Source organism: Caloenas nicobarica, chromosome 4 (genome assembly GCF_036013445.1).
Source record: "Caloenas nicobarica isolate bCalNic1 chromosome 4, bCalNic1.hap1, whole genome shotgun sequence".
NCBI classification, from domain to species: domain Eukaryota; kingdom Metazoa; phylum Chordata; class Aves; order Columbiformes; family Columbidae; genus Caloenas; species Caloenas nicobarica.
This window is the reverse complement of record NC_088248.1, coordinates 20,490,491-20,513,096: the sequence shown is the minus strand read 5'-3', so window position 1 is coordinate 20,513,096 and position 22,606 is coordinate 20,490,491. Positions and strand designations below refer to the sequence as shown.

Sequence of the window (22,606 nt, the reverse complement as noted above, 5' to 3'; positions counted from 1 at the left end):
AACATTTAGTTAACAATATAAATATTGTGAAAAGTTAACACTTTATAAAGAAACAACACATGGCAAGGGTGTGAACTACATTGTAGTGTGTTTGTCGTTGTGTCTGGGCAGTGCTAATATCACAGACAAACATGCAAGCGATGGGAAATGACATTTGTGGTTAAAAGGGAGCACTGAGAATATAAATCACATTAATGTAAATTAGTTGGCATGAGAAAAGGATACCAAAAGTAAATGCAAGTTGGAAACATTTGCTGATGTTTGGCCTTGTAACCAGGAGGGACATCTGAGGGTCACTACAGTACATACAGTCTGGGGAAAAAAAAGAAGAAAAGGGAGCACTAGTGTCCCCAAATCCTTTGTATATCCAAATTCCCACTGCAGGGACTAAAAACGGCAGCCTGCCTTGACCTGTAAGTTCTGCTGATATGACTGGGGAAAAAGGCAATATTTCATGCAGTCCAGGGCCTTCCCTTAAAGCATACCTTCCTTTTCCACTGGTAATGGATGGTGTAGAAGATTATACCTTTTTTCCCCATTAAACTTGCCTCACACATGGGTGGGCATCTGGGCTAATGTGTAAGAGTGGCCCTGTGAGCTAGTGCTGCATCCCCACGCTGTCCTGTGCGCTTCCACGCACGCTCTCTTCAGCAGCCTGCCCGAGGGGGTTGCCTGGGGTTGTTTGCAGTGGTTGTTTGTCCTGCTATAGGAGCTGCTTTTCTTTTTTATTCACCCCATCTGTTGCTTCTGTATGATCTTTTTATGCCAATAGAACAGCATGTGGGAGACCAGAATCTTGCTTTTAATAAAGTCAATGGACTGATACTTACTTACACATGGTGATGATGGGTTATAAAAATCATATGAATTGCTGTAATACTTTATTTTTTCATTTTATACTGTATTTAAGCATTTATGGCCTGATCTTGTTTAAGAATAGTAATGTATAAGGCTTTTTTAGTAAGCAATAAAAATAGATTATGCTGACTTGAACAGTTCTGCCACTTACCAGACTTTCATTTGCCCCATGGGTAAATGTCTTTTAAATGCTACGGGATTACTTTAACCACTTTTACTACTTCTGCATTATCCTCTCCAAAGACATAATGCAAGTAATACTGCTTGCTGTTATTTCATATTATAGCATTCACCTCCTTGGATAACATCACAGTAAAAAGTCACCATGGTTTGTTTGTTTTAATGATTATTCAATACTCACCAAAATAAAGAAAAGCTTTGAAGAAAAATAAATAAAAGTTGCTCAAGGATAGAAGCAAGCGGTTCTGATTTTCCTGACTGACAATGTGGTTAGCTCTTCAAGCCTAGTTGAAAGTATAGGTGGGACAAAAAGACTGACAAAGTGATGGTATCAGTCTGAGGGAGGGGAGGTAAGGCCAATCAAGAGGAGCAATCACTAATGGTAGAATACCAGCAGATGGTGGGAACAGGGGCATCGGTGTCACCTGTCATCATATAAGCACTTCAGCTTTGTATGGGCTTTGCTTTTTGAAGTAATTGCAAAAGATGTTTGCTCTTGTGGACTCCCTATATGTGTAAAGTAGTAAAATGACGTTAGGATATTGTTATGTTAGTTCTTGAACTCACACAAAACTTATGCTGTACCATCTTGAGGCTATTCTTTTCTGAAGTATTTTTCTCTGAATCTTTTTCCCAATTAGCATAAAAAAAAATTTTTGTCTTGGAGGCCACTTCTTAACATCCTCTGCCTGTTTTATTTTGTTCCTATTGTGGCTTCAATATAGTCAAGTCTGCAGCAATTGCCTATAAAAAATACCCAAGTGCTAATGCCGTTCAGTATTGTATTTTAAATGGTAATTTAAATTCCCTTTTCTCATAGCTCTTAAGATGGTTTATCTCTTGATAAAACTACAGTGTTCATTGTTAAACAAACTTTTCATTTACTGATTTGATACTCTGAAACAGATAACTTCTAAGGGTGTTTAACTTAGTTTTTTAGCATGAAATAATGTTTTTAAAGATATGCACACATTAAAGACTTTATTCTTCAAGCCTTCTTGGAAGAAGTTCTAATAGGAGTTATGCAGACATTCTTATTGTTCTAATAAGCATCATACAGCCTGCTTTTCTGGTATTTATTATGAAATTATTTCTGCTTGAGGTTTTCCAATGAGTCCTTCCCCTGTTTTTAGTATTTCTTTACACAAATCTTGTCCAGATATTTTGCATCTATCATGCAAGATTAGCTAAGTAGTTCTTTGAACCTGATGTTTATGAAAAAGACTTTGCGAACAACTCTGGTAAACTACTAAGTTGGTCAACCCATATGATCTCGGTTCGCAGTTGTAGACATGACTTGTGTTGCACTAGATCAGCACAACAAGAGAGTTAGGAGATTATGGTAAGAGCTATACTGTACAGGTATACAAGTCTTTTACATTTGCCACTAAAGCTCTTTGGAGTCCCTTGAGACCAAACTCTGCTTTGTCTAAAAGGAAATTCCACCTACTTATGGCTAAGTTTGGCCCATGGCATTTGTGGTCACAACCCATAAACAAATTTCAAGGATAACTTTCCTTGAACCCCCGTTCCGGAATACAAAGCACACTTCAAGCTTTCCTCCTGCATCCGGAATGTCTGCCCTGTCCTAACTGCAGTAGATTTTTCTTGTGCAAATCTACGCTGTTTGTCTGTTTTACAGTTTCTTTACTATCTGATAGATGTGTTTTTCTACTACCTCTTAATATACAACTTCTGTTGTGAAGTAAAGACCTAGGTAGAAATGCCATGTGTTGAGAGTAGGCATTGATTTTTCTGGACCTTTGCATGTTATTTTTTTGTATGACTTATTTTTGAGCAAGTGCACTGCAAAAATGTTGTATTGATATAGGTAATAGCATAAAGTTATTCAGAGTAAACTTACCATGACTTTTGAAGCTGTTTGAACCGACCATGTTTAAATTGGCACTTTTAATATTCTAGCCACCTAAGGACTTTTAAAACCTTACTTCAAGTAACTACCTAGCACAAATTTTCACCGAAATATTTTTTTCAACATGTAAAAAATCACCAACAGTTTCAGTATAATATAGCTCAAATACATGCCTATATGGCATTTACCTCATGCATCAAAAAGGATTCAAAACCTTTCTCTTATTCTCCATCAGTTACTAAATAGAGGAATACAAGTATATGAATGTAAGTGTAATTTGAACTTTTGTGAGTAGTGTATAGACAACTTCCCCCCGAAAGATGATGAGTTTAAAAATTATTAATTTATAAACTAAAGGATAAAATATATTGTAATGTATGAACACTAGATAACTTTTTGTACTCTTGATTTCACTGTTCTTTTTGGAAAAGATGAACTCCATGAAAGTCTGAGAGGAGTTTTCATGTTAGACTTAATGAAGTAAAACGTGCTGGGCTTTGTTTGGTTACTGGGTGTTTAAATTTTTAGTGCACTGGAACGTAGTAACGCTACCTGATTTGTGTTGTGATAGCTACCTCTATTTAATATTACTTATTATTCAACATCGCTGAAAGCTATAAAATGTTAACTTATGTGCTGACTGTGCTGTCAGAGAGGGTTTTGTTGTTGTTGTTTTCTGCAAAATCCACCCAGATTTTAAGACTCCAGAAATCATTCTGTACCAATCAGCAATGCTTCTCAGAGACTGGCTGCTAAAATTTCCAGATGTTATATTTGTGCACAGCATGCCCCCTCGTCTCAGAGAAGTCCACTGATGAGGCTGCACATCAAGATCCTGTGTTCAGTTTTGGGCCCCTCACCACAATAAAGACATCGAGGTGCTGGAGTGTCCCCAAAGAAAAGCAACAAACTGGTGAGGGGTCTGGAGCACAAGTCTGATGAGGAAGGGTTGAGGGATCTGGGGCTGTTCAGCCTGGAGAAAAGGAGGCTGACGGGAGACCTGATCGCTGTCTGCAAATACCTGAAAGGAGGTTGTAACATGGAGGGTGTTGGGCTCTTCTCCCAAGTAGCAAGTGATAGGACAAGAGGAAATGGCCCCAAGTTGTGCCAGGGGAGCTTTAGATTGGATGTTAGTAAAAAATTTCTTGACGGAAAGGGTTGTCAGGAATTGGAACAGGCTGCCCAGGGCAGTGGTGGAGTCACCATCCCTGGAGGGGTTTAAAAGACGTGTAGGTGTGGCACTTAGGGCCATGACGGTGGTGGGCCTCGCAGTAGACAGGTTGGACTCAATGATCTTAAAGGTCCTTTCCAAAATAAATTGTTCTATGAAAATAAACTTTGTACAATTTTATCGTGTTGCTTGTGTCATAAAGATCCTCACTGTTACTTTTGAATGAAGCACTAGGGGAAAAAAGAAAACAGAAATACACAAAACTTCTTAAACACTTCAGTAATCATGCAATTTAATGATGCAATTAATCTTGCCACATGTATGATTCCAAGCTGAAAGCAATGAAAATGTAAATAAAAGACTATGAGAGTAAAATGTCTTCGCTTATATCATAGACCTGAAGCAACATTGGCTTAAGCTGATAGCAGTTTCCTGATGAAACAGAAAAATTTAAAAAACAACAAAAGAAAAACAACATCTAAAATAATTCTGCACACCATTGCTAGTTACTAAAATGTAGTTTAGGATGAAAGTGTAAATGCCACAGATGCCATTCGGAGTATTGCTGAATTTTAGTCTCTTTGCAATCGTGTGATGCAGGAGAATTATCCTTTGCTGTTAAATGGAAATCATAGAATTAACCTCTAATGATCACGCTGTTTGAAGATTTTGAGTCTTTCAGAGATAAACCCCGGATAATAAAATATCCAAGGAAGGGAAAATGTTTTAAGGCAGGAAGGAAGAAATGGGTTTAATTTAGCTTACATATTGTCTACACTTTCAGATAATAAAAAGGGGATGGTGGTAAATAGAAATGGAAAATGAACTTTAAAAACTGCAGCTCTCAGGAACGGTATAAAATATTCTCACTCCTTTGCAAATCCCAGTCTATTCTCCATGTATATGTGGAAGAAACAGGTTTTAAAATACTTTAAATATGTTTGATGGTGTGGGTTTTGGGGGCTTTGTTGTTGTTGTTGTTTGTTGATCTGTTTCTGGATTTTTGTTGGGGTGTGTGTGTGGTTTTAAATATTGAAAGAATGCAAAAGATAATCACAACCTACTTTTTAGTTTTTAGTTACCTGTCAGGTTGGGCTTACCAGAACCTGAAATAAGAAGAGAAAAACTGCTTCTGTTTCCAGAGCTTCTAAATGAAAACTGTTCTGAAAAAAAAGTATCTTTTTATTTGTTTTTGTGGTGGCTTTTGCAGAAGGGATTAAATTCTCTTTAGTAATCATTTGTCTGTTTTAGGAAGTGTAGTAAAAAGGTTATGATTTTTTGATTCCCGGAAAGAAATTGTATTGTTTTGATTGGTTATTGCCTGTATATCACAGGACCATAACTTGTGGTAAAGAAAAATGAGAGTAATTTTATCTGCTTTTATTTTACCAAAAAAAAAAAAAAAAAGACGAAATGGTTATCCATAGACATGTACAGTTTAAAGTAAAACTTGTCAGGAAAAATAATTCCTGTGATCCTTTCCTTAGAAGGAAGCTTCTAAGCTTCCTTCACTTATTAGCGACTGAGGCATGCCCCAGAGCTTATGATTTATGTTTACTCCAAAGCTCCTGTTTGATAAATATTCAGAACTTTGTCGCCTTTATAATATTAAGAAACTTTTGCAAATGTAATTTGCAGAAATGTCTCATCTTGTTTTGAATCCTGATGAGCACTTTGCTTCTGATGTTTTGTGAAAGTTAATTTCAGAAGCTAATTTTGCTTGGTGAAAGCAAAAAGCTCTTCCTCTTTCTGGTTTTGTATTTGCCATTTGCTTCACTGGGAATTGCACCACTGGATTTTTGAAGCTGAATGAATATAGTGTTACTTCATTGTATTCATACAGAATTTGTGGTTTATGTGCTTGTATCATATGTCCTCTAAGATATCTCTTGTTTATATAAATACAGTAATCTTTTCAACTTCATCTTCCAATTTGTGAAGATTTTGCTGTGTCCTTGAAGATGCAAGTTGCTCTTCCTGATGTTCTTTTTTCTGAGACAGAATAATTAGATTCAGAAAAGTTCTTTGAGGGAGTGCCTTCTTCTGACTTGTCTTGCTCATCTTAATAGTTTGCTGCTGTTTTGATTTGATTTTATTGTCACTGACTACAGGTTTTCCCTGTGCTTTCCACGATGGCGTCTGGACATGGAAGCTAGTCGTAGTTTTGCAAAAACAGATTGATTTGGAACAGGATTTCAGCATTCGGACTTTCTTCAAATAATTTTTGAACACGATGCATACTGCTTGTTCAAAGTACTCATTACTCAACTCAGTTTTTTGCATTTTCAGCATTGAGTACATTTCTTTTAGACTTCTAAACTGTTACTGTATCCCTATATCCCCTCTATCAAAAGCAATGAGAAAGAGAATTATGTTACTGTGGTCACTAGAGTGCATGGCACAAAGCAGAGTCTAAGTAGAGATTATCAGCATGAATAATACAGGAAATTATTTGTGCCTCTTTCAGATATTTTCAGTAGTTTACTCTAATCTTGCACCTAAGGTGTTCTTGGGGGGGGAAAAAAAAAAAAAAGCATGCATCGATAAATCAAAAGGCAGAATATTAATCTGAGCCTTGGATGCTCAACCATCATTTGATAATAGGCTTCACTGAACATTTTCTTGGAACAAAAAAATTGCATGTAGTGTTACTTCGAGTCTAATGGCAACGGTATTTAATTACTCATAATTGTAGAAATGTATCCAGTCATGTAGTGTTCACAGCTCTCTGGTTGCCCTGATGTAGTTGTTCCAGAAGAAAAGCACAGATGTTTCATTCCAGGTGTGGGGCCACCCCAAACCTCCTGCGTGTCACTGTATCAGGTTGCTCAGTGACTGCACTTTCCAACAGCAGGGGAAGGCTGGGTACAGCTCAAGTCCCCTAGAGGACAAGGTGCCCATGAATTGTAGCTATATCAATCAGTAAGTCATTCAGAGTAAAAGAAGTTGTGGGCTTTTAAGTAAGAGCCTTAAATGAAGGTTCATGATATTTCTAATGGTGCTGTGGGATCCTGAGGAGTCTTCGAACTTGGTCTTGAAATTTTTCATCTCTTTCAAATTGAGTTTTGTTAGCACCAATGATCATTGATCAGTGTGGTCTATAGTGCTTTCAGCAGATTGGGATCCAATATTGAGTTTTTCTGCCATAGTGGCAGAAAAGAGTTTTGAAGAAAGAGTTATAAGTAGATTTGATTTTTTTTTTTAAATTATTTTTTTAATTTTTTTTTTTTTAAAACAGGGCAACTGCTTCCAAACATAGTGGGAAGTGCTCAGTGAAAGCCGGCTTAATTAGTCTACTAAAGGAAAAGAGTAGATGTGAAAAACAGAAAGTACCTGAGAAAGTCTTAGAAATAAGCTAATTAGCTAGTGTTTGAAGTGGAGGAGGAGGAGGAATGAGGCAGCCTGTTTATATCCACGTTCTGGTTAGACACAAATGGGGCAAGATTGTCGAGTCCGCCAAGGAAGATATTGAAGTAATCAAGGCAGGAGACAGTGACAGTTGAGACATGTGCCTGGGTGGGAGTTTCCTTTGTGCATTAGCTGAACAGCAAGATGTAGACAAAGCTTGGATTTGATTCTGTAAAAAGGATTGAAGTTGATGCTGAGCACAGAATCTGTCATGGTGATGATTGCAATTACCTGGTAAAGACTTAGAGTGGGGATGTTGGAGTGGGGGAGCAAGATGAATAGCTCTATTTTAAAAATATGGAGTTTGCTCTGAGCTTACTGCTCTGCTGCCAAGCTATTCAAAATTCCATGGCTGCACTGAAAAGGTGAATCAGGAGCCAAATTTGCCCTTTGTAGAATCAATATGTATTATAAATATTAGTTTTCTTCTGTTGCACAATTGTTGCTTGACATGATTACTGGTCAAAGTGTGGTTTTAAAGTTATTCAATGAAATAAGTCCTGGTATAAGTATTATAGTATTATTAAAACAAATTCAAGATTTTTTTTTTTAAGATTGTTGTTGTGATTATTAGTACGAACTACAAACTTCTAAATTTAAAAACTACTATATTCCTTCGATCTGTTTGTTTACTTTTGGGAGTTACGTTCCTGTGCTGCAGTCTCATTGTTTGAGGTTTTTTTCCTCTCACTTTCTGACCCCGCTCCCCCTGTTTTTTCTTTTTTCTTTTTTTTTTTTTCAGTAATTTTTCTATATGCAAGAGCTGTCCTCTGGAAGTTTGTGTGTGTTTTGGGGTTTTTTTTGAGACTTCCAAGAATTGCAGTGAAACAGTCTGCTTTATACTTTGAGGAAAATGAGGAAAACTAGTTGGTCGTGCTGTACGAGCTTTCTCCCAAACAGTTCCAAGTGTTTGAAGACTGAAGATCTTTCATTTTCACTTTCTTTGTATAAGAAGGTCTCCAAAGCATCCCTGGGACAGATGCAGAATGAACTTACTTTGCAACTGGGGAAAACAAACAGAAAGCCCAGTGTACTGTAACTGTGCTTGTTTGTGTAGGAAATTAAAGTGATCTCTATTTCACTCAGGTCAGATCTCAAGAGTGTACAGGAAACCTGATAATTTGCTAAAGGATTTCCTGTTGGATTTTCAGTGACGTTTGGTTACCAAAACACCGCTGTTTCGACCTGATGAACACAGCTGTAAGGCTGAAGATTAAGTTTTAGGAGGCTAGTGGGTTTTTTGGTTTGCCTGTTTTGTTTTTAACACAAAAGAAACGTGGTGAGGGCTGGTTAGTTTGTTAAACTAACATTTGTAGAAATGCTACTGGAGTTGTGTTTATTATGTGTATGAAAGTATCCACAGAGTAGGGTGTATCAAAACAGCTATATTTTGTGTTCTTTGTAATGGTGTTTAGTTTTCACAAAAAGTTACTTGCTGTGAACAGGGCTGTCTGGAGCCTGAGAGCTTTCTTACCTCCAGGGAAGAAATAATATTTCAGTTTGCGGGTTGTTGCATTTGTACAGATAAGTTTTGAACACAAATTGCTGTATTATTCACTGGTTTGACATTCTTTATTGTGTGGCTGAAAAAGAGAGCTGAAATCAGCAGATTTTGCAAGTTTTATGAAAACAGACCCAGGGTAATGATTTTATTTCAATTAGGAAGCGCTTTTGATGTTTTTTAACAAATGGGTTTTGGATTAATTTGGATGAATGTTAATGGATTAATTAGTGCCTACTCTTTTTGCTTTTTGATGCAGAAATCAGGAACTTAAAGACTTGGGAGAACTTGCTCCTCACTGGGACAATATGCGCCAAAGTGTTATTGCTCACTGTGATCAGATGTTGCGCATGTACCAGGACACTCTTGCAGAGCTTGGGAAGCACACAGGTATGAACAGAGCTTCTCCTCTTCTGGAGCAATTAAGAATAAATGAGGCTGATTGTTATTAAATCCTGGCATATTCAGCAGAAGTGAAACGCGTAAAAATGAAATATTTGTAATCATTGTATTTCTGAGATAGTCAGAGGTGCCCTATTTCATCTTCCGACTTTGTCTTGTGCATTCCCACAGTTTTTCACAGTTCATGGTACATGGTTACACAGCAGAAAAACAAAAAAAGGGATGTGTATTTTAATTGCACATTCCCTTGACTCTGCTAGTATCAAATGCCAAATGCAAATTGAAACCAGCCTTAGAGGCAGTTTTGTCAGTTTTTCTTGAAACCTAATTTAAGTTACATTTAAGAGTCTACAGGATAATGATAAGATGTAGCAGTGCCTTGTAGTAGTTGTCATTGCCCACATTGTGCCAGAGAAGTACAGAGTTAATTTGGGATGGGCAGCCTCTCCTCAGTCCAGAAATAGCAATACATACTGCCTTGCTTTTTTTCACGTGGAGACGGTGGTCTTATATTCTAATGTGCACTGGGTGCTTTTTCGGTTAATATCTGCTGGGGTCCTGTGGTCAGGGACTATAATGTATCAAAGTGTCTGCATCCAGTTCAATAAGATGGCATCAATGTCAAATACACAGATAATGCAGCTGGTCTTTTCCTCCTGTAGTAATTCTTACTCTTAAAAAGAATAAGAAAATACTTCAGAATAAATTATTTCTTCTTTTGCTTGCATATGCTGTTTCACTCTATATTCTCACCGCTAGATGTTCCCACTGTAGCCTTATTCCCACAATTGTGTGCGTGTAGGTGTAGCAGTGCATGTCAGATGTAAACACTGTGCATTGTGTTACATATACATCAGTTTGCAACCTGGAATATTTCTGAAAAAGGGATACATTATGGCTACGAACATTTGTAAAAAATAGAGGTGTAAATGATGATAACACCTTTTGAAATATCAGATATGTATTTAGGGAGAATTTACAGTATTTTCTTAATTATTTCTAGCTTTCTTGTCCTGTAAAAACAAACAAACAAAACTTATTTTGTGTGTACTGAGAAAAGAAGCAATTTTGTGTTAGTTCAATATACAATAAAATGCATAGCAGAACAATTTCTTCTTATAGAGAAATGGGCACATTGACTTTTATTAGAATGAATCTGCTGCATCTAGTAGGTGAGACACAAATCTTTCCCTTCCAAAATAGACATTAAAACTGTACTTTTATCCTTTATACGTCATCTCCTATTGCAGGACTAAGCATGGTATTTCTCACTCCAAATTGGTCTAGGACAGTTTTCTTGGTTACAGGGAAACAGACGTCCTGCTTTAATGTATGAACAAAATCAGTCTCTAACTGAAACTAAGCATTTTGGGAGCAGTTGATCACCTGCTTAAACGTGTCCGGGGGGGGGCGGAAAAGCTCATCTCTTACATGAAGTCTTGTATAATAATTTGCATTTTGGTTGCGGAAGTGTAGTTTCATGTATTTATGCTTGTTTATCATCGTGAAAATATTCCAGTTGTGCTTTTGGCAGACTGCCTAATCTGGTATGATACTTCCTATGTTTTTGTGTTTTAATGAATATATGCATTTGTCTAATGTTTTGCTAATTAAATTTTGGAAGTGTTCCATGAAGTATCATATGCAAGGCAATAAATATAGATTATGAAGGAATCGATTTAATAATTGTCACTTGAAGGAAAATATTGAAATGACCTTTTGAGATTAAAAAAAAAATAGACAATGTAATCTATTATGCATAAATCCTGCAAGGCCTGTATTTGTGCCAAGTGAATTTGAGAAGTGTTGGTGATATTAAATGACTTGTCTTAGCTGTGGTTTGAGAGAACTTAATGGACCAGAGTACCTGAGCTTATTGAAGAGGACAGAACCAGTACATATTAAAAAAAGAGTAGGAACATTTATTTGGAAACAAAATAAAGCAGAAAACCAAAACAACCTAATAACTGTAGTGAAGATGAGAAATAATGAGGTGGTGTTACTTTGGACGCCAATACTCAGGTACATACCCAAATCTCTTTTCTTCACCAACCTTTTTTTTTTCCCCTCGCTAATACACTTCTGGTAAGATACTGGTTTACGCTTAGAAAAACCCTGATTTTGCATCTTGTGTAAAAATTACTTTGACATTCAAAAACTTATTGTGATCATTGGGCTATGTGCACATTCTAAAGCCAAATAATAGCACAGTCCTTCTAATGAAGACAATATTTACTTTTAACCCAGCAGTATAATATTTTCATTCTTATGGAATCACAAATTAAATTGGATGATAAATCATGTGAGCAGTGAGTGTTCATTTAAAGTTGTTTCACAGAGGTCTAACATTTTTTTAAATTATAGATATAAAGGTGGGAGGGGGCATGTATTGTGTATATATATGTAGAGCCAGACTGAAACCCCAGATTTGTATTTTGATCCCATAGGCAATGGAGGATTTGGCTGCCCAAAAGTAAAACAAAATCTAGAACAGACTCTTGTATGATTCTACTGCCCGTTACTTGCCTTTAACCAGATTTTTTTTCTTCCTAGATAATTTGCAACAAGTAACTGCAATTCTCTGTGAAACAGACATTAATATCCCCCATGTAAAGTTTTCTGAAGTTTGTCCCTACTCCTTTTTTTCTGAAAGGAATAGGATGGATGTGGATAAAATTCATTGCATGTTTTAAGATGTCCTGGTTCCTCTTCCATTCCCATTTGGGATAGTTCTTCTCTATAAATGGTAGACAATATAATGATAAAAAATAAGATTACAGTGTTTGATAAGAAAGCAAGACAAACACAGATTTGACTTCAAACTGTAGCTCCACAGAAAATAATATTGAGAGAACATTGTAGAGACTGGAAATGTAAGTACTCACAAGGTAGAAAATGATAAGGTTGGAGATGTGAGAGCAACTTTAATTAAAATTTTTCAGGTCGATATATTTCAACGCGGTGTTTACTTTCCCATTGTGAGAGACTCATGCCAGAAAAGATTTTGCTTTATAGCTCAGCCTGTGTAGGCTTCTTACTTTGTTAGCACATTGCCCAAGTTTGGGTTGAGACAGTTCCCTCTATTCTGAAACAACCTGAAAATTGCAGAGTTCTGGAGATCTGGATCTGCTCAGAAACAGGCACTCATCCTCATAAGGGTAGTTTGCAATCAACGGTACTTCTCCTTAAGAACTTGACAAGGTTGGTTTCCTAAACTAGGTCAGTCTTCTGTTATCTGGCCTCAGATGCAAAATTCCTGAGTCAAGTTGATATTTTGGGAAGCCTTATTTTAAGACAAGGCCAACGGGCTGCATTCCTCTTGGAACGCCTTTCGCCTCTGCTTCACCACTGTGTTGGTAGCCAGAGAGACAGGGAAGCACCGGCTCATTGTGACACTCTTCTCCCTCCTTGGTACATCAAAAGCTGAGTTAATGTTAGTGTGTTTAGCATTTTTGCTTTGTTATTCACTGAACAACTGTTTTCCTTTAACAAGGGGCTTTTTACATGTATCTTGTCACAAACAATTATAAACAACCAACTCCATATATGTCATTGAGGAGCAAATCTCTCCAATCTCCTTTTGTGTCAGTGCTAGGGAGGACTCTGTTCACTCATAAGCAGTGTACAGAACGGGAGATAGCATCTGTAAGTAAACTTTTTTCAAAATATTCCCACATTCCTCCTGTGCAATCACATGTTGGGTTTTCCAAGAGATATTACTTCTGAGAGATGCTGTTGTTAGTAGACCACTTCATTTATTTTAAAAATTGAGAGATGGCAGTCAAAGTGTCAGGAGACTGCATTAGTGTTAGACAGCAAATTTTATTTAGCAGCATGTTTAGTGAAAATGGAGGTTTAAGGAAGTTAAGACTATTTCAAATTTGCATTGTTTTGGCGAACACCTTTATCCTCAAAAATAGGAGACTATTTTAGAGGATGTTAAGTATTTTTATTTCAAGGAAATATAATAACAGGAATCTAAAAGAGTTAACAGATAAAAAAGATAACATCAAAACAAATCATTTCAAGTTAATCTAAAGCACAAATTTTGGGCTTTTGGGAGCGAATAGAACTTTGAAACCTTTTTTTGTTTATTTTAGTTTGACCTGAAATGATCCCCCCGCTGATTATTTTCCACCGCCCCCCCCCCATTTCAGTCATCAAACTGAAAACTCTTATAATTCATCCAGCTGTAGAAGGAGAAGAAAAGACATTCTAGGTTAAGGCATTGAATATTGCTCTGGGAAGTTGGACACTATCCCTGCCTCTGTCACGAGGTTCCGATGTGATCACGACTAGGCAAGTCAGACTTCAGAAGTGGTTAATGGATGCCGACTGTTTTGCAGAAGTACATAGCACTTATGGATAGAATTCAGCTCAGTGAGAGCTGCGCTTCCAAAATGGAATGCGATGTTGCATTTTACTGTGTGCTCTGCAGAATGAGATCCTCCATATCTCATGTTGATGCACTGTTTCTTGAAGGCTTTGACCTTAAGTTATTCTCTGCCATGAGAACTGATAAAATTATAACCCTTTTACTCAGCCAGTTAAAATTATTCTATAAATATTTGGAAAGCCCTTAGAAACTGTAGCCATGCATGCAGTAGACAGGTTCGAGGAAATTAATAATCCTGTCTTTATGGGAGGCATGAGCAATATATTTGAATCCAGATACCAAAATAAAAGTTGGAAACAAAATATTAAATCACTGCTGCTAAAGTGAACAGCAAAGGCCCTAAACATTCAATGAGCTGGAAAAAGCCAGTATGTGATGTGTCACTGAAGTCTATTTCTCAGTTCCTATTCAGGTGGATGTCAGATGGAGGTTGCATCTATATTCTGGTATTTCCTACCTTGGAAGAGTTTAATCTTGTAACAACTATTTTAATAGAAGGAATGTAGTTTTGTTGGTCCTTAAGTACAATTTACCAAGTTATTAAAAAACAAAACACCGCAGAACCACTCCAAACTATACTGTCATATGGATGATATCTCTATCTGCATTTGCCAGTATTAATTCCACTGCATGGATCTCTCATACCTGAGTTAACAGAATAACTGACAGCAGTGGGTGTTATTATCCCATATGTTTCTGGCACTAGAGGGTAAGAGATTCTTGTTTCACAGATCTTCCCTGAAAAGAGGAACAACAAGACTTAGCAATGCTGCATGTGTTCTACTCCAGCTCAGGACAGTGTACTCCAGGGAGGGCAGGCTCTTCTCCCTCCTACTCTTCTTTTCCCTGTCCCTTGCAATCTGCTCTTATTTTATTTTCCTCTTAGTCTGACAGTATTTCCTTGTCTCGGATCCAATTATTCCTTAAGCTTTGATCTTGGTCTCAGCTGAATTCTCATAAATAATCTGCCTCCTTTCTGTTTTCTTTCATAATTACTTACAGTCTCCTCACCTGCACTATTCATATTTCTTTTCTGATACAGTTTGAGTTCCCTTCACTGCTCCCGTAATTTTATCTTTCTGCACTTTCCAGATGCAGGTTTCCCACTGCTGTTCCTCAGCCTCAGTGACTCCTGGTTTCAGGCTGTATCCTCAGGTTTCCTACCTAATCTGAATCTTTTGACTCCTGTCACTTGCTTTTCTTGCTACCTTTGCTCTTAATCTCTGTTAAATAATTATTTTAAGTTGCTGAGCCTAAGTAGCAACCTAAACAGGCTTGGCTGGTCTTGGAGCATCATTGGTGCCCTCTGGCAATGTGGTTTGCTTTGGGAGGCTCAGTGCTTAGTCACAGTGGAATCTATGGCAGTTTCAACAGTAAAATTTCTAGCAAATCTTGACTGAGTAAATCAAAAAGAAGAATTTCAAATATTTCTTTTAGCCTTTTATGCAAGAAAAGGTGGATCCTTTCCAAAGATTTTTTTTTTCCCCTCCTAAATCCTGTCTGAGTCAGAGGAATTTTAGTCCAAATGATTAATAATTGGCAAAATGATAGAGTGGTGAAAAAATGGTCTAAGTAAATTTTGGGCTGCCTGAGTGAGACTGTAGCACCACCTCTCTTTCCCAATCTATGCCCTTGTATTTTATATGTATGCTGTATCAAATATCTCCAGTTAAATTTCATTTTCCTACTGTCAGACTTCAATTATATTCCTTTATACCACCATAGGGTTACTCACAATCTTATACTTTTGAAGTATGCAAGCAGATTTTTTTTTTTTTCCTGTCAGAGCATTGTGCTTCTTGTGATTCTGGCTTTTTAGAAAAAAAAACCCTAATTCATAGCTTTTCTTGAGTTAATTTATGTTTATTTGAACTTTCAAGAAAGGATTCATAGCCTAATCAATGTAATACTTTCGTTTTAAGGAAAAAAGTTACATGGTGAAAACGCAGTACCATCGTAGCTCTGTACCCCTGTGTTTTTAGCACAGAATAAACATGATGCACATTAACTGTGGCATTGTTTCCAGCAGACTGCAGACCTATTTCAGACACCTAGAATAAAAAATTAGATTGTTCTGTGAATTAAAAGCTGTTTTGTTGCTTGCCGTGTGGATACATGCTGAGACTCAGTTGGTGAACCATTCTTCTCCTAATATACAATTACACATTAAAAGTAAATTAAAGAAGACTGCTAGCGTACAAGTATTGTCCTTGCATTAAAAAGAAGAGAAAACATCTGCTGGGTGCTTAAGATAATGATTCTTTAAACTTTTGTTTTTCAGGTTCTTCCTTCAAATCAAGCTGTAGTAAAGGAGAGAAAACTTTAGAATTCATCCCAATAAATCTCCATCTGCAAAGAATGCACGTTCACAGTCCTCGACTGAAAGGTGAAGTATATGCTGTGGAGAAATTCCCTAAGTATGACAAAGTACGCTTTGAAATACAATTAAACTTGCAACTTAGAGGTATGGTTTCCATTTAGCCCTTTTTAAGGTGCAAGTATCTTAGTTTATATGTCCAGTTTCAAGAATGAACATTGGATGGACATGCTTTCAGATGAAACCTTAACACCACAGAAGGACTGAAAGGTATTCTGTTTAGTGAGTTGAATCTTGGTCATTTTTGATTTTTCACTTAATGGTAGGAGACTGGCAACAGTATTGTTAAAATTTATATCAGGGCATAAAGATGCTACAGATAAAAAGCACAGAAAGTAATAGTAGTAAATTGATTTATATTTTCTTCAGTAAATTTGTGTGATTTGGGCTTACATGGATTTGGAAGAATGCTGAGGAGAAAAGAATATCATAGGTAATAGTGACTTAAAGAAAATTCTGAGATGCATTTCATGTTGCTTGTGTTTTGCCAGTCAGTGAAGTTTGTACAGTATTAGCTTGTTTGTTATATTCATGCAGTATGGCTTGATACAGAGGGTTTCTGGTATGACTAGATGTTGCTTGTTTTCTTTGTTTGCCAGTTGGTTTGGTTTTTTAATAAAACCAAAACCAAGCTTCCAAATTCATTATTTACAACTGTGTGCTGCTGTACGGGCTCAGAGTGTTTAATTTTTCACTTTATATAATGGACTCTGGAAACTTCCTGTGTGGTTATTTCCACCCTTTTGTTTTGTGTACAAATGTGGAACCTTCCTGTTTTCCTGAAGGGTTTGATTTCATTCTGTTAGGTTTGTGTATCTGCTTCTAAAACCCAAGCTTTTGGTTTTGGATGTTGTTTGGAGTATTTCTAGAGCAGCTGAGTAGGTTCTGTCTGTAGAGGACCACACTTAAGTAAATCCATGATATTGAAGAAGTGACCAGATTGCCCGTCCTCCACATTTCCCCACAAATTCTGAAACCTGCACCCAGACATATTGCTGCCCAGATTAATCAGAAGTCCTGAGTCTGGGGCTGAAACTTGAGAATCAGGTCCAAAGTTAAAGCTATGCCAGGGATTTCTCTGCCTCATCTTCTGAAGCCACGAGTTCTGGATACTGACTGCGGGTCTTAGAAAACTAAGGAGTGGTTAACTAAATGTTTTGTAAGTTTGGTTTTTTTGGTTGCTTGGTTGGTTTGTTCGTGGTGTTTTGTTTGTTTGGTTGTGGGTTTTTTTGGTGTGTGTGTGTGTTTGGTTTGTTTGTTTGGGTGGGTTTTTTTGGTTTTGGGGTTTTTTTGGGGTTTTTTTTGTTTGTTCGTTTTATTTTTAAGATAAATTCCAGGGGGTGTTGTGATCATTTTGTTTCTCTACGCTTCAAGTAAAGAAGCAAATACAGAATATGCGTTCACCAAAATGTATTGGTTACCTACGCGTAGTTCAAAATATTCTGTTGTAGCAGCTCAGATCTAATAGTGTCATGATTCATACTGACACACTGCACAACGTTCCGTAAGATTCACGTGCTTCTAGGGCATCAGCTTAATTTTTCATTGTATTCCGTAATGTCAGTGTAGTGTAAAAGCCAGTCTTACCTCTCTTGTTTCTAAGGTGTTTTTCCCCCCCGCACTGTGCCAACAGAGATAGTTGATAGAGCACCAGAGTTGCCGGGATGAACTCACCAGCTGAGGTGATGTGAGTAGCACAGTTCCATTAAGGACAGTGTTACTTCCGAACATAATATACCCTATTTCTTAGGAAGCCTTAACGAGCCCAGTGCTGCTTCTGCCTAAATAACCTTATTCAGTGCTGCACTGTGCCACGTAAGCGTTTCCTTAGCATTAAGTGCAAATATCTCACGGATTGTGCTGAAAACACTGTGAATTTCTAATAACTTCTGGAAAGGCAGATAATTTTCTGTAATGTTTGTTTAGTACAGAATTCTGTTGCTGCTGCTTGCATGTAGTTTTAGCAGCGTCCTTTATAGATAAAATATTATATTTGTCTGTACATACCAGCAAATCATAGTACAGTCAGTAATTTGTTGATAAATTGAGATCTGTTAAAATTGCTGTCACTATATAAACATGAAAATTACAGTCTGTAAGGTTTTTTGCCTTATACACTCTGCATCTAATCAGATTGTTAAATAGCAAGTACAAACAGTCATTATAGGAGTGTTATACTGTGTATTGCTGATGTTCATCCACTTCTGAGTTGGCACAGGGGGACTTCTGAATTTAGATATTGTGTATTGGTTCAATATTTCATCTTTTTTTTTACTAAACAATGGTACCTTCAAACATTTTATCAAGATGGGGATTTATAGTATCAGAATATGAGAGCAAAAATTTTAATTTAACTAATGTTTTGAAGTTAATTAACTCAAATGCATTTTTAGATTTGTAATGACTTCAAGTGGCCAGAACCTTAAATTGATGTATTTTCAATAAAGCCTCTCTGGGAACAGGGCATTGTATGTTCATTTGCTAAACAAAAAAGTGTAATGGAGTACTCCACTTACTTAATCACCCACAATGCTTAATACTACTTGAGTTTTATTTGGGTTTGATGAATTTTCTCCTTTCTCTTCCAAAAGTAGTTTGCTTGTGGCATATGGTTAATCCATAATTGAAAAGGGTACAGAAAGAGATAGAAGTTAGAATCATCTTCTAAATTTAGATTTTTTTTTTTTTAATTATAAAACTCTCCCTTTTTTCTTTAGCTAATGTTCACAACACTGACCTGAGAATTAGATAACACTGTTCTTGTAACACTCTAGAGACTGAAACACATTAATAAACAAAATAATTTGTTTTAAATTCAGGGAATTTCTACCTACATGTGTTTTGGGAAGACTGACACCTTAGTTATGGGGAGATCTTTTTATTTCTCTGTATAAAAAATGGGTTCCTCAATATGTGTAGGATATTTTGGTAGCAGTACAGTATAAACATAACAAAAAGTAATACATTATTATTATTGTCATCATTATTATTATTAGTCTTTGGCTGCATAAATAGTTTCTGTATCTGTTACATTGCCGCTGTCCCAGGTGTTTACTGAACTAAGTTTCATTTTATAAGCACTAAACAGTTGTATCTTGCACTAGATACATACATTTGAACAGTTTGTAGCAATTGCTAATCATTCTGGGGCAAGCAGCACTTCCACATCGAGCTGATCTTTCTCATCTTATGCTTTGCTTGGCATGTATCAACAGGCACCTGGAATATAACCAGGAGACTGACAGGAAAAAAAAGAACAAGGGGCATATGAGCATTCACAGAGGTTGTGATTCAACAAGATGAGGAGTCATAAATTCATCATTAACCCTTACACTGTCAGGTATCTTCATTTTGGGAATGCAGGAGAGGTTTTATTGCCATCTATTTAAAATATGCACATGGATATGTGCTTTTTTGTTCAACATGTTCAATAGCAGGTTTACTTTTACTGAAATTTGATTCAGGTTGTTGTTGGGTACTGACATGGAATAGAAGATACTTATGTGTTTAAACTTGCAGTAGGAACAGCTTTGAGCAAAATTGTTTTATTATGGGATAACTGTCTCCCTATACATTTGATAAACAACACAATTTGCTGTTCATTGTACTACAGAAGTCAAATTTATATATTGCCATAGCTTTTCTTTTGTCCTTATTTATACATTAAGCATGCTTGTTTTAAATAAGTTTGGTGGGTGGAGGAGATTCTCATTTTGCTTCTGGCCAGTGTGAGGCAATGGCTGCCTCCTGTGAAGGCAATCAGGTTGCTTCAAATTCTAGATTGAGCTGTGCTTGGCATAAAAATCCTAAGCTTAGGTTTATGGAACTTCTACCGTGTTGCTGTGGTTGTTATGATGTTGCAAAAGCTCCCTGTTTTATTTGGGAAGGAGTGATGAGCAGGTAGTTTGTATTTCTGCATGGTGAAGGAATTGTTGGTTTTTGGCAAGTGTGCCACTGGTGTTAGTGTTTCACTTCTATAAGCAGGAGGTATCTTTGAGTCAGAATAATTAGTATGAAATGGTGCTTTATTTAAAGCTCGGTTTCCTTGCACTCTGATCTTTTGCATTTTCTTCCTTCAAATTCTGAAGCAATTATTTGAGGAAGGGTTGAGAGTTTGTTATTAATTAACGATTTGGGGGAGCACGCAGACAAAATGATACAGCTCCTACCACTCTGCTGCATTTTAAGCTTTGTCTCCACTCCGGAGAGCTGTCAGCAGCAGCCTGCTCTCCAAGTGGATGATGGTTCTGAGTTACTGGAGCATCCCTGGACCAGCGCGCTCATGCTGACGCTGCACGTCCTTCCCCAGGAGCTGTGCTGATGTGTAAATGTAGCATATCCCAAGGCATTCCTCCCGCGTCTTGCAGCACTTCCTAGTGCACTGTGCTCTGGAAAGTGGGAGTGAGGTTGCTCCATGCCCATCACCGGGGCTGTAGAGGTTTTCTTCTCTTCACTGTGCCATGTTGGTTTGCATGGGGCTCAGCTGTTCTGGGTGTGTTTGTGTCTCAAGCAGCTGTTCCTTGGTGATGCTGAGAGAGGGCTATAGGCTGAACAAAATCTTCATTCTGGGTAAAGCCCCCCCAAAGTAGCTATAGAATCACTGTTTTTAAAACAGAGTTGGAAAAAGCACTAGAGTTTATAAATGTTTTCTGTAGTTTTGTGAGTTATCTGGAAACATATTCAGAGACCATCGTTCAGTTAACCTGATGGGTTCGTCTCTTATTTTGGTTTCAAGCCACCCTTGGTTTAAGCAATGGAACTACTTATTCTCAAGTACCAATAGACCTCTAATAGCCCAAGCTTATGTATTATGGATAAATCTCCGTGAGGTCCTGAAAGGATGGACTATTTAAGAATCTTGAAGCTCACCTGAGGCTAATGAAATTATGTCACTTCTACTTTTAAGTGGAAATTGAAGAGTCACCGATTCATTAGGGTTCAAATCAATTTGAATGAATATGCTTTGAGATGCAGCTCTGGAAGTAAAACATAGTTCATTAACTGTGAATCATTTGTACAGCATTCTTGCTTCTAGGGATATTTATCATCAGAATGCAAGAAAAGTTCTATTTTAGGAGAGGATTAGATTTTAATTTACATGGGAAGCTTCCTTGATGAATAAAATAATTCACACAAAAAAAACCCTCTAATATTTCCTTTAGAAGTACATTGTAAGAATGATGCATTCCGACCTGTGTTTTTAATACCTCCAGTGAGCCTGGGCACAACACAGGTACTGCTTAATGCAAATGTAAATTCTGAAAATGTAAATTTAAACTTTGAAGGAATAATTATCGTGGTTCGGGGGATGTAATTAAATCTTAGTCTCTGCACTGACAATCCATCACAGGCACAAAGTGAGAGGCTGTTTTTAACAAGGTGTTCCATCTCCAGTTCTGTAAGGTACATCCCTAGAAAAAATTTATCACATATGGCACAAGACATCAGGTTTTGTCTCAGCAAGAATTCCAATAGTATAGTTTATTTCCCATTGTGGTATCTTTCAGCTGAAAACCACTGACTTGCTCTATATTTATAAGCATATATAAAAATTAAGTATATGTCATAGAACAGTGCTCTTCAATTTAGCATTAAACAGGTACTTATATCTTGAAGCGGAAGCTAGATTTCAAAATAGAAAAGAAATGGACTAGTAAGGTTGATTAATCCTTGGAACAACCTCTCTCTGAATGCAGTGAATTCATTGTCACTTGAAGTATTTAAATCAAGATTAGATTTAAAAAAAAAAAAATAAAAAATGCCTTCATTCAACCAGAAGACCAGGAATCATTAACTGGAATTCTGTAGCCTGTATTATTCAGGCAGTTACACTATTCCATCATAATATGGTCTCTTTTGACTCTAAAATGCATAAATATGTGCATCTCAACATGACTACAAGTTAAATAATAGAAGGAGTAATAAAGTGAAATACACAAAGGGCCAATTTACTTGGCAGCTTTGTAAACTGCAGAGCTAGAATACTGTTCTGCACTGTGGCGTATAATTTAGATGTAGCAATAAATCAGGTAAACTTTCTAAAGTGTGCAGGTGGCTGCATGGAAAGATTGATTAACTCTTGGGCCTCCTCAAGACGCAGATTATTGATTATTCCTCGGAAATAATACACACTTGTTGTCCTCACATCTTGTAGAGTAGGTATTGTAGTGTTGCCATACCTTGAGCATGGGCGCGTGCAAATCTCTGTGCTCATCTGTTCCCATTCCAGATGCTCTGTATGATGTCATCACCGTTGGAGCCCCGGCAGCGCATTTCCAAGGATTTAAGAATGGTGGTCTCCGAAAACTGCTGAGTAAATTTGAGGCAGAAAGACGAAAGTAAGTATTATTTGAAGTAGCTAGGAAAATATAATTGAAGTTGCATTAAGATGTTATGAGCTCACTGGGTAACAAAACAGTTTATCCTGCTGAATGCGTGGA

General features: G+C 37.0%; 1 protein-coding gene across 10 annotated transcripts in view; it reads left to right on the top strand.

Annotated features, from left to right (window-relative positions):
• Positions 1–22,606, top strand: part of INPP4B (inositol polyphosphate-4-phosphatase type II B) — a 310,888-nt gene that overhangs the window by 206,860 nt on the left and 81,422 nt on the right. For all 10 annotated transcript variants that reach the window (XM_065633318.1, XM_065633317.1, XM_065633315.1 and 7 more), the window contains 3 exons: positions 9,251–9,381; positions 16,071–16,175; positions 22,396–22,504. In XM_065633318.1, coding sequence (XP_065489390.1) covers positions 9,251–9,381; positions 16,071–16,175; positions 22,396–22,504 — 345 coding nt within the window. The remainder of the gene's footprint in view (positions 1–9,250; positions 9,382–16,070; positions 16,176–22,395; positions 22,505–22,606) is intronic.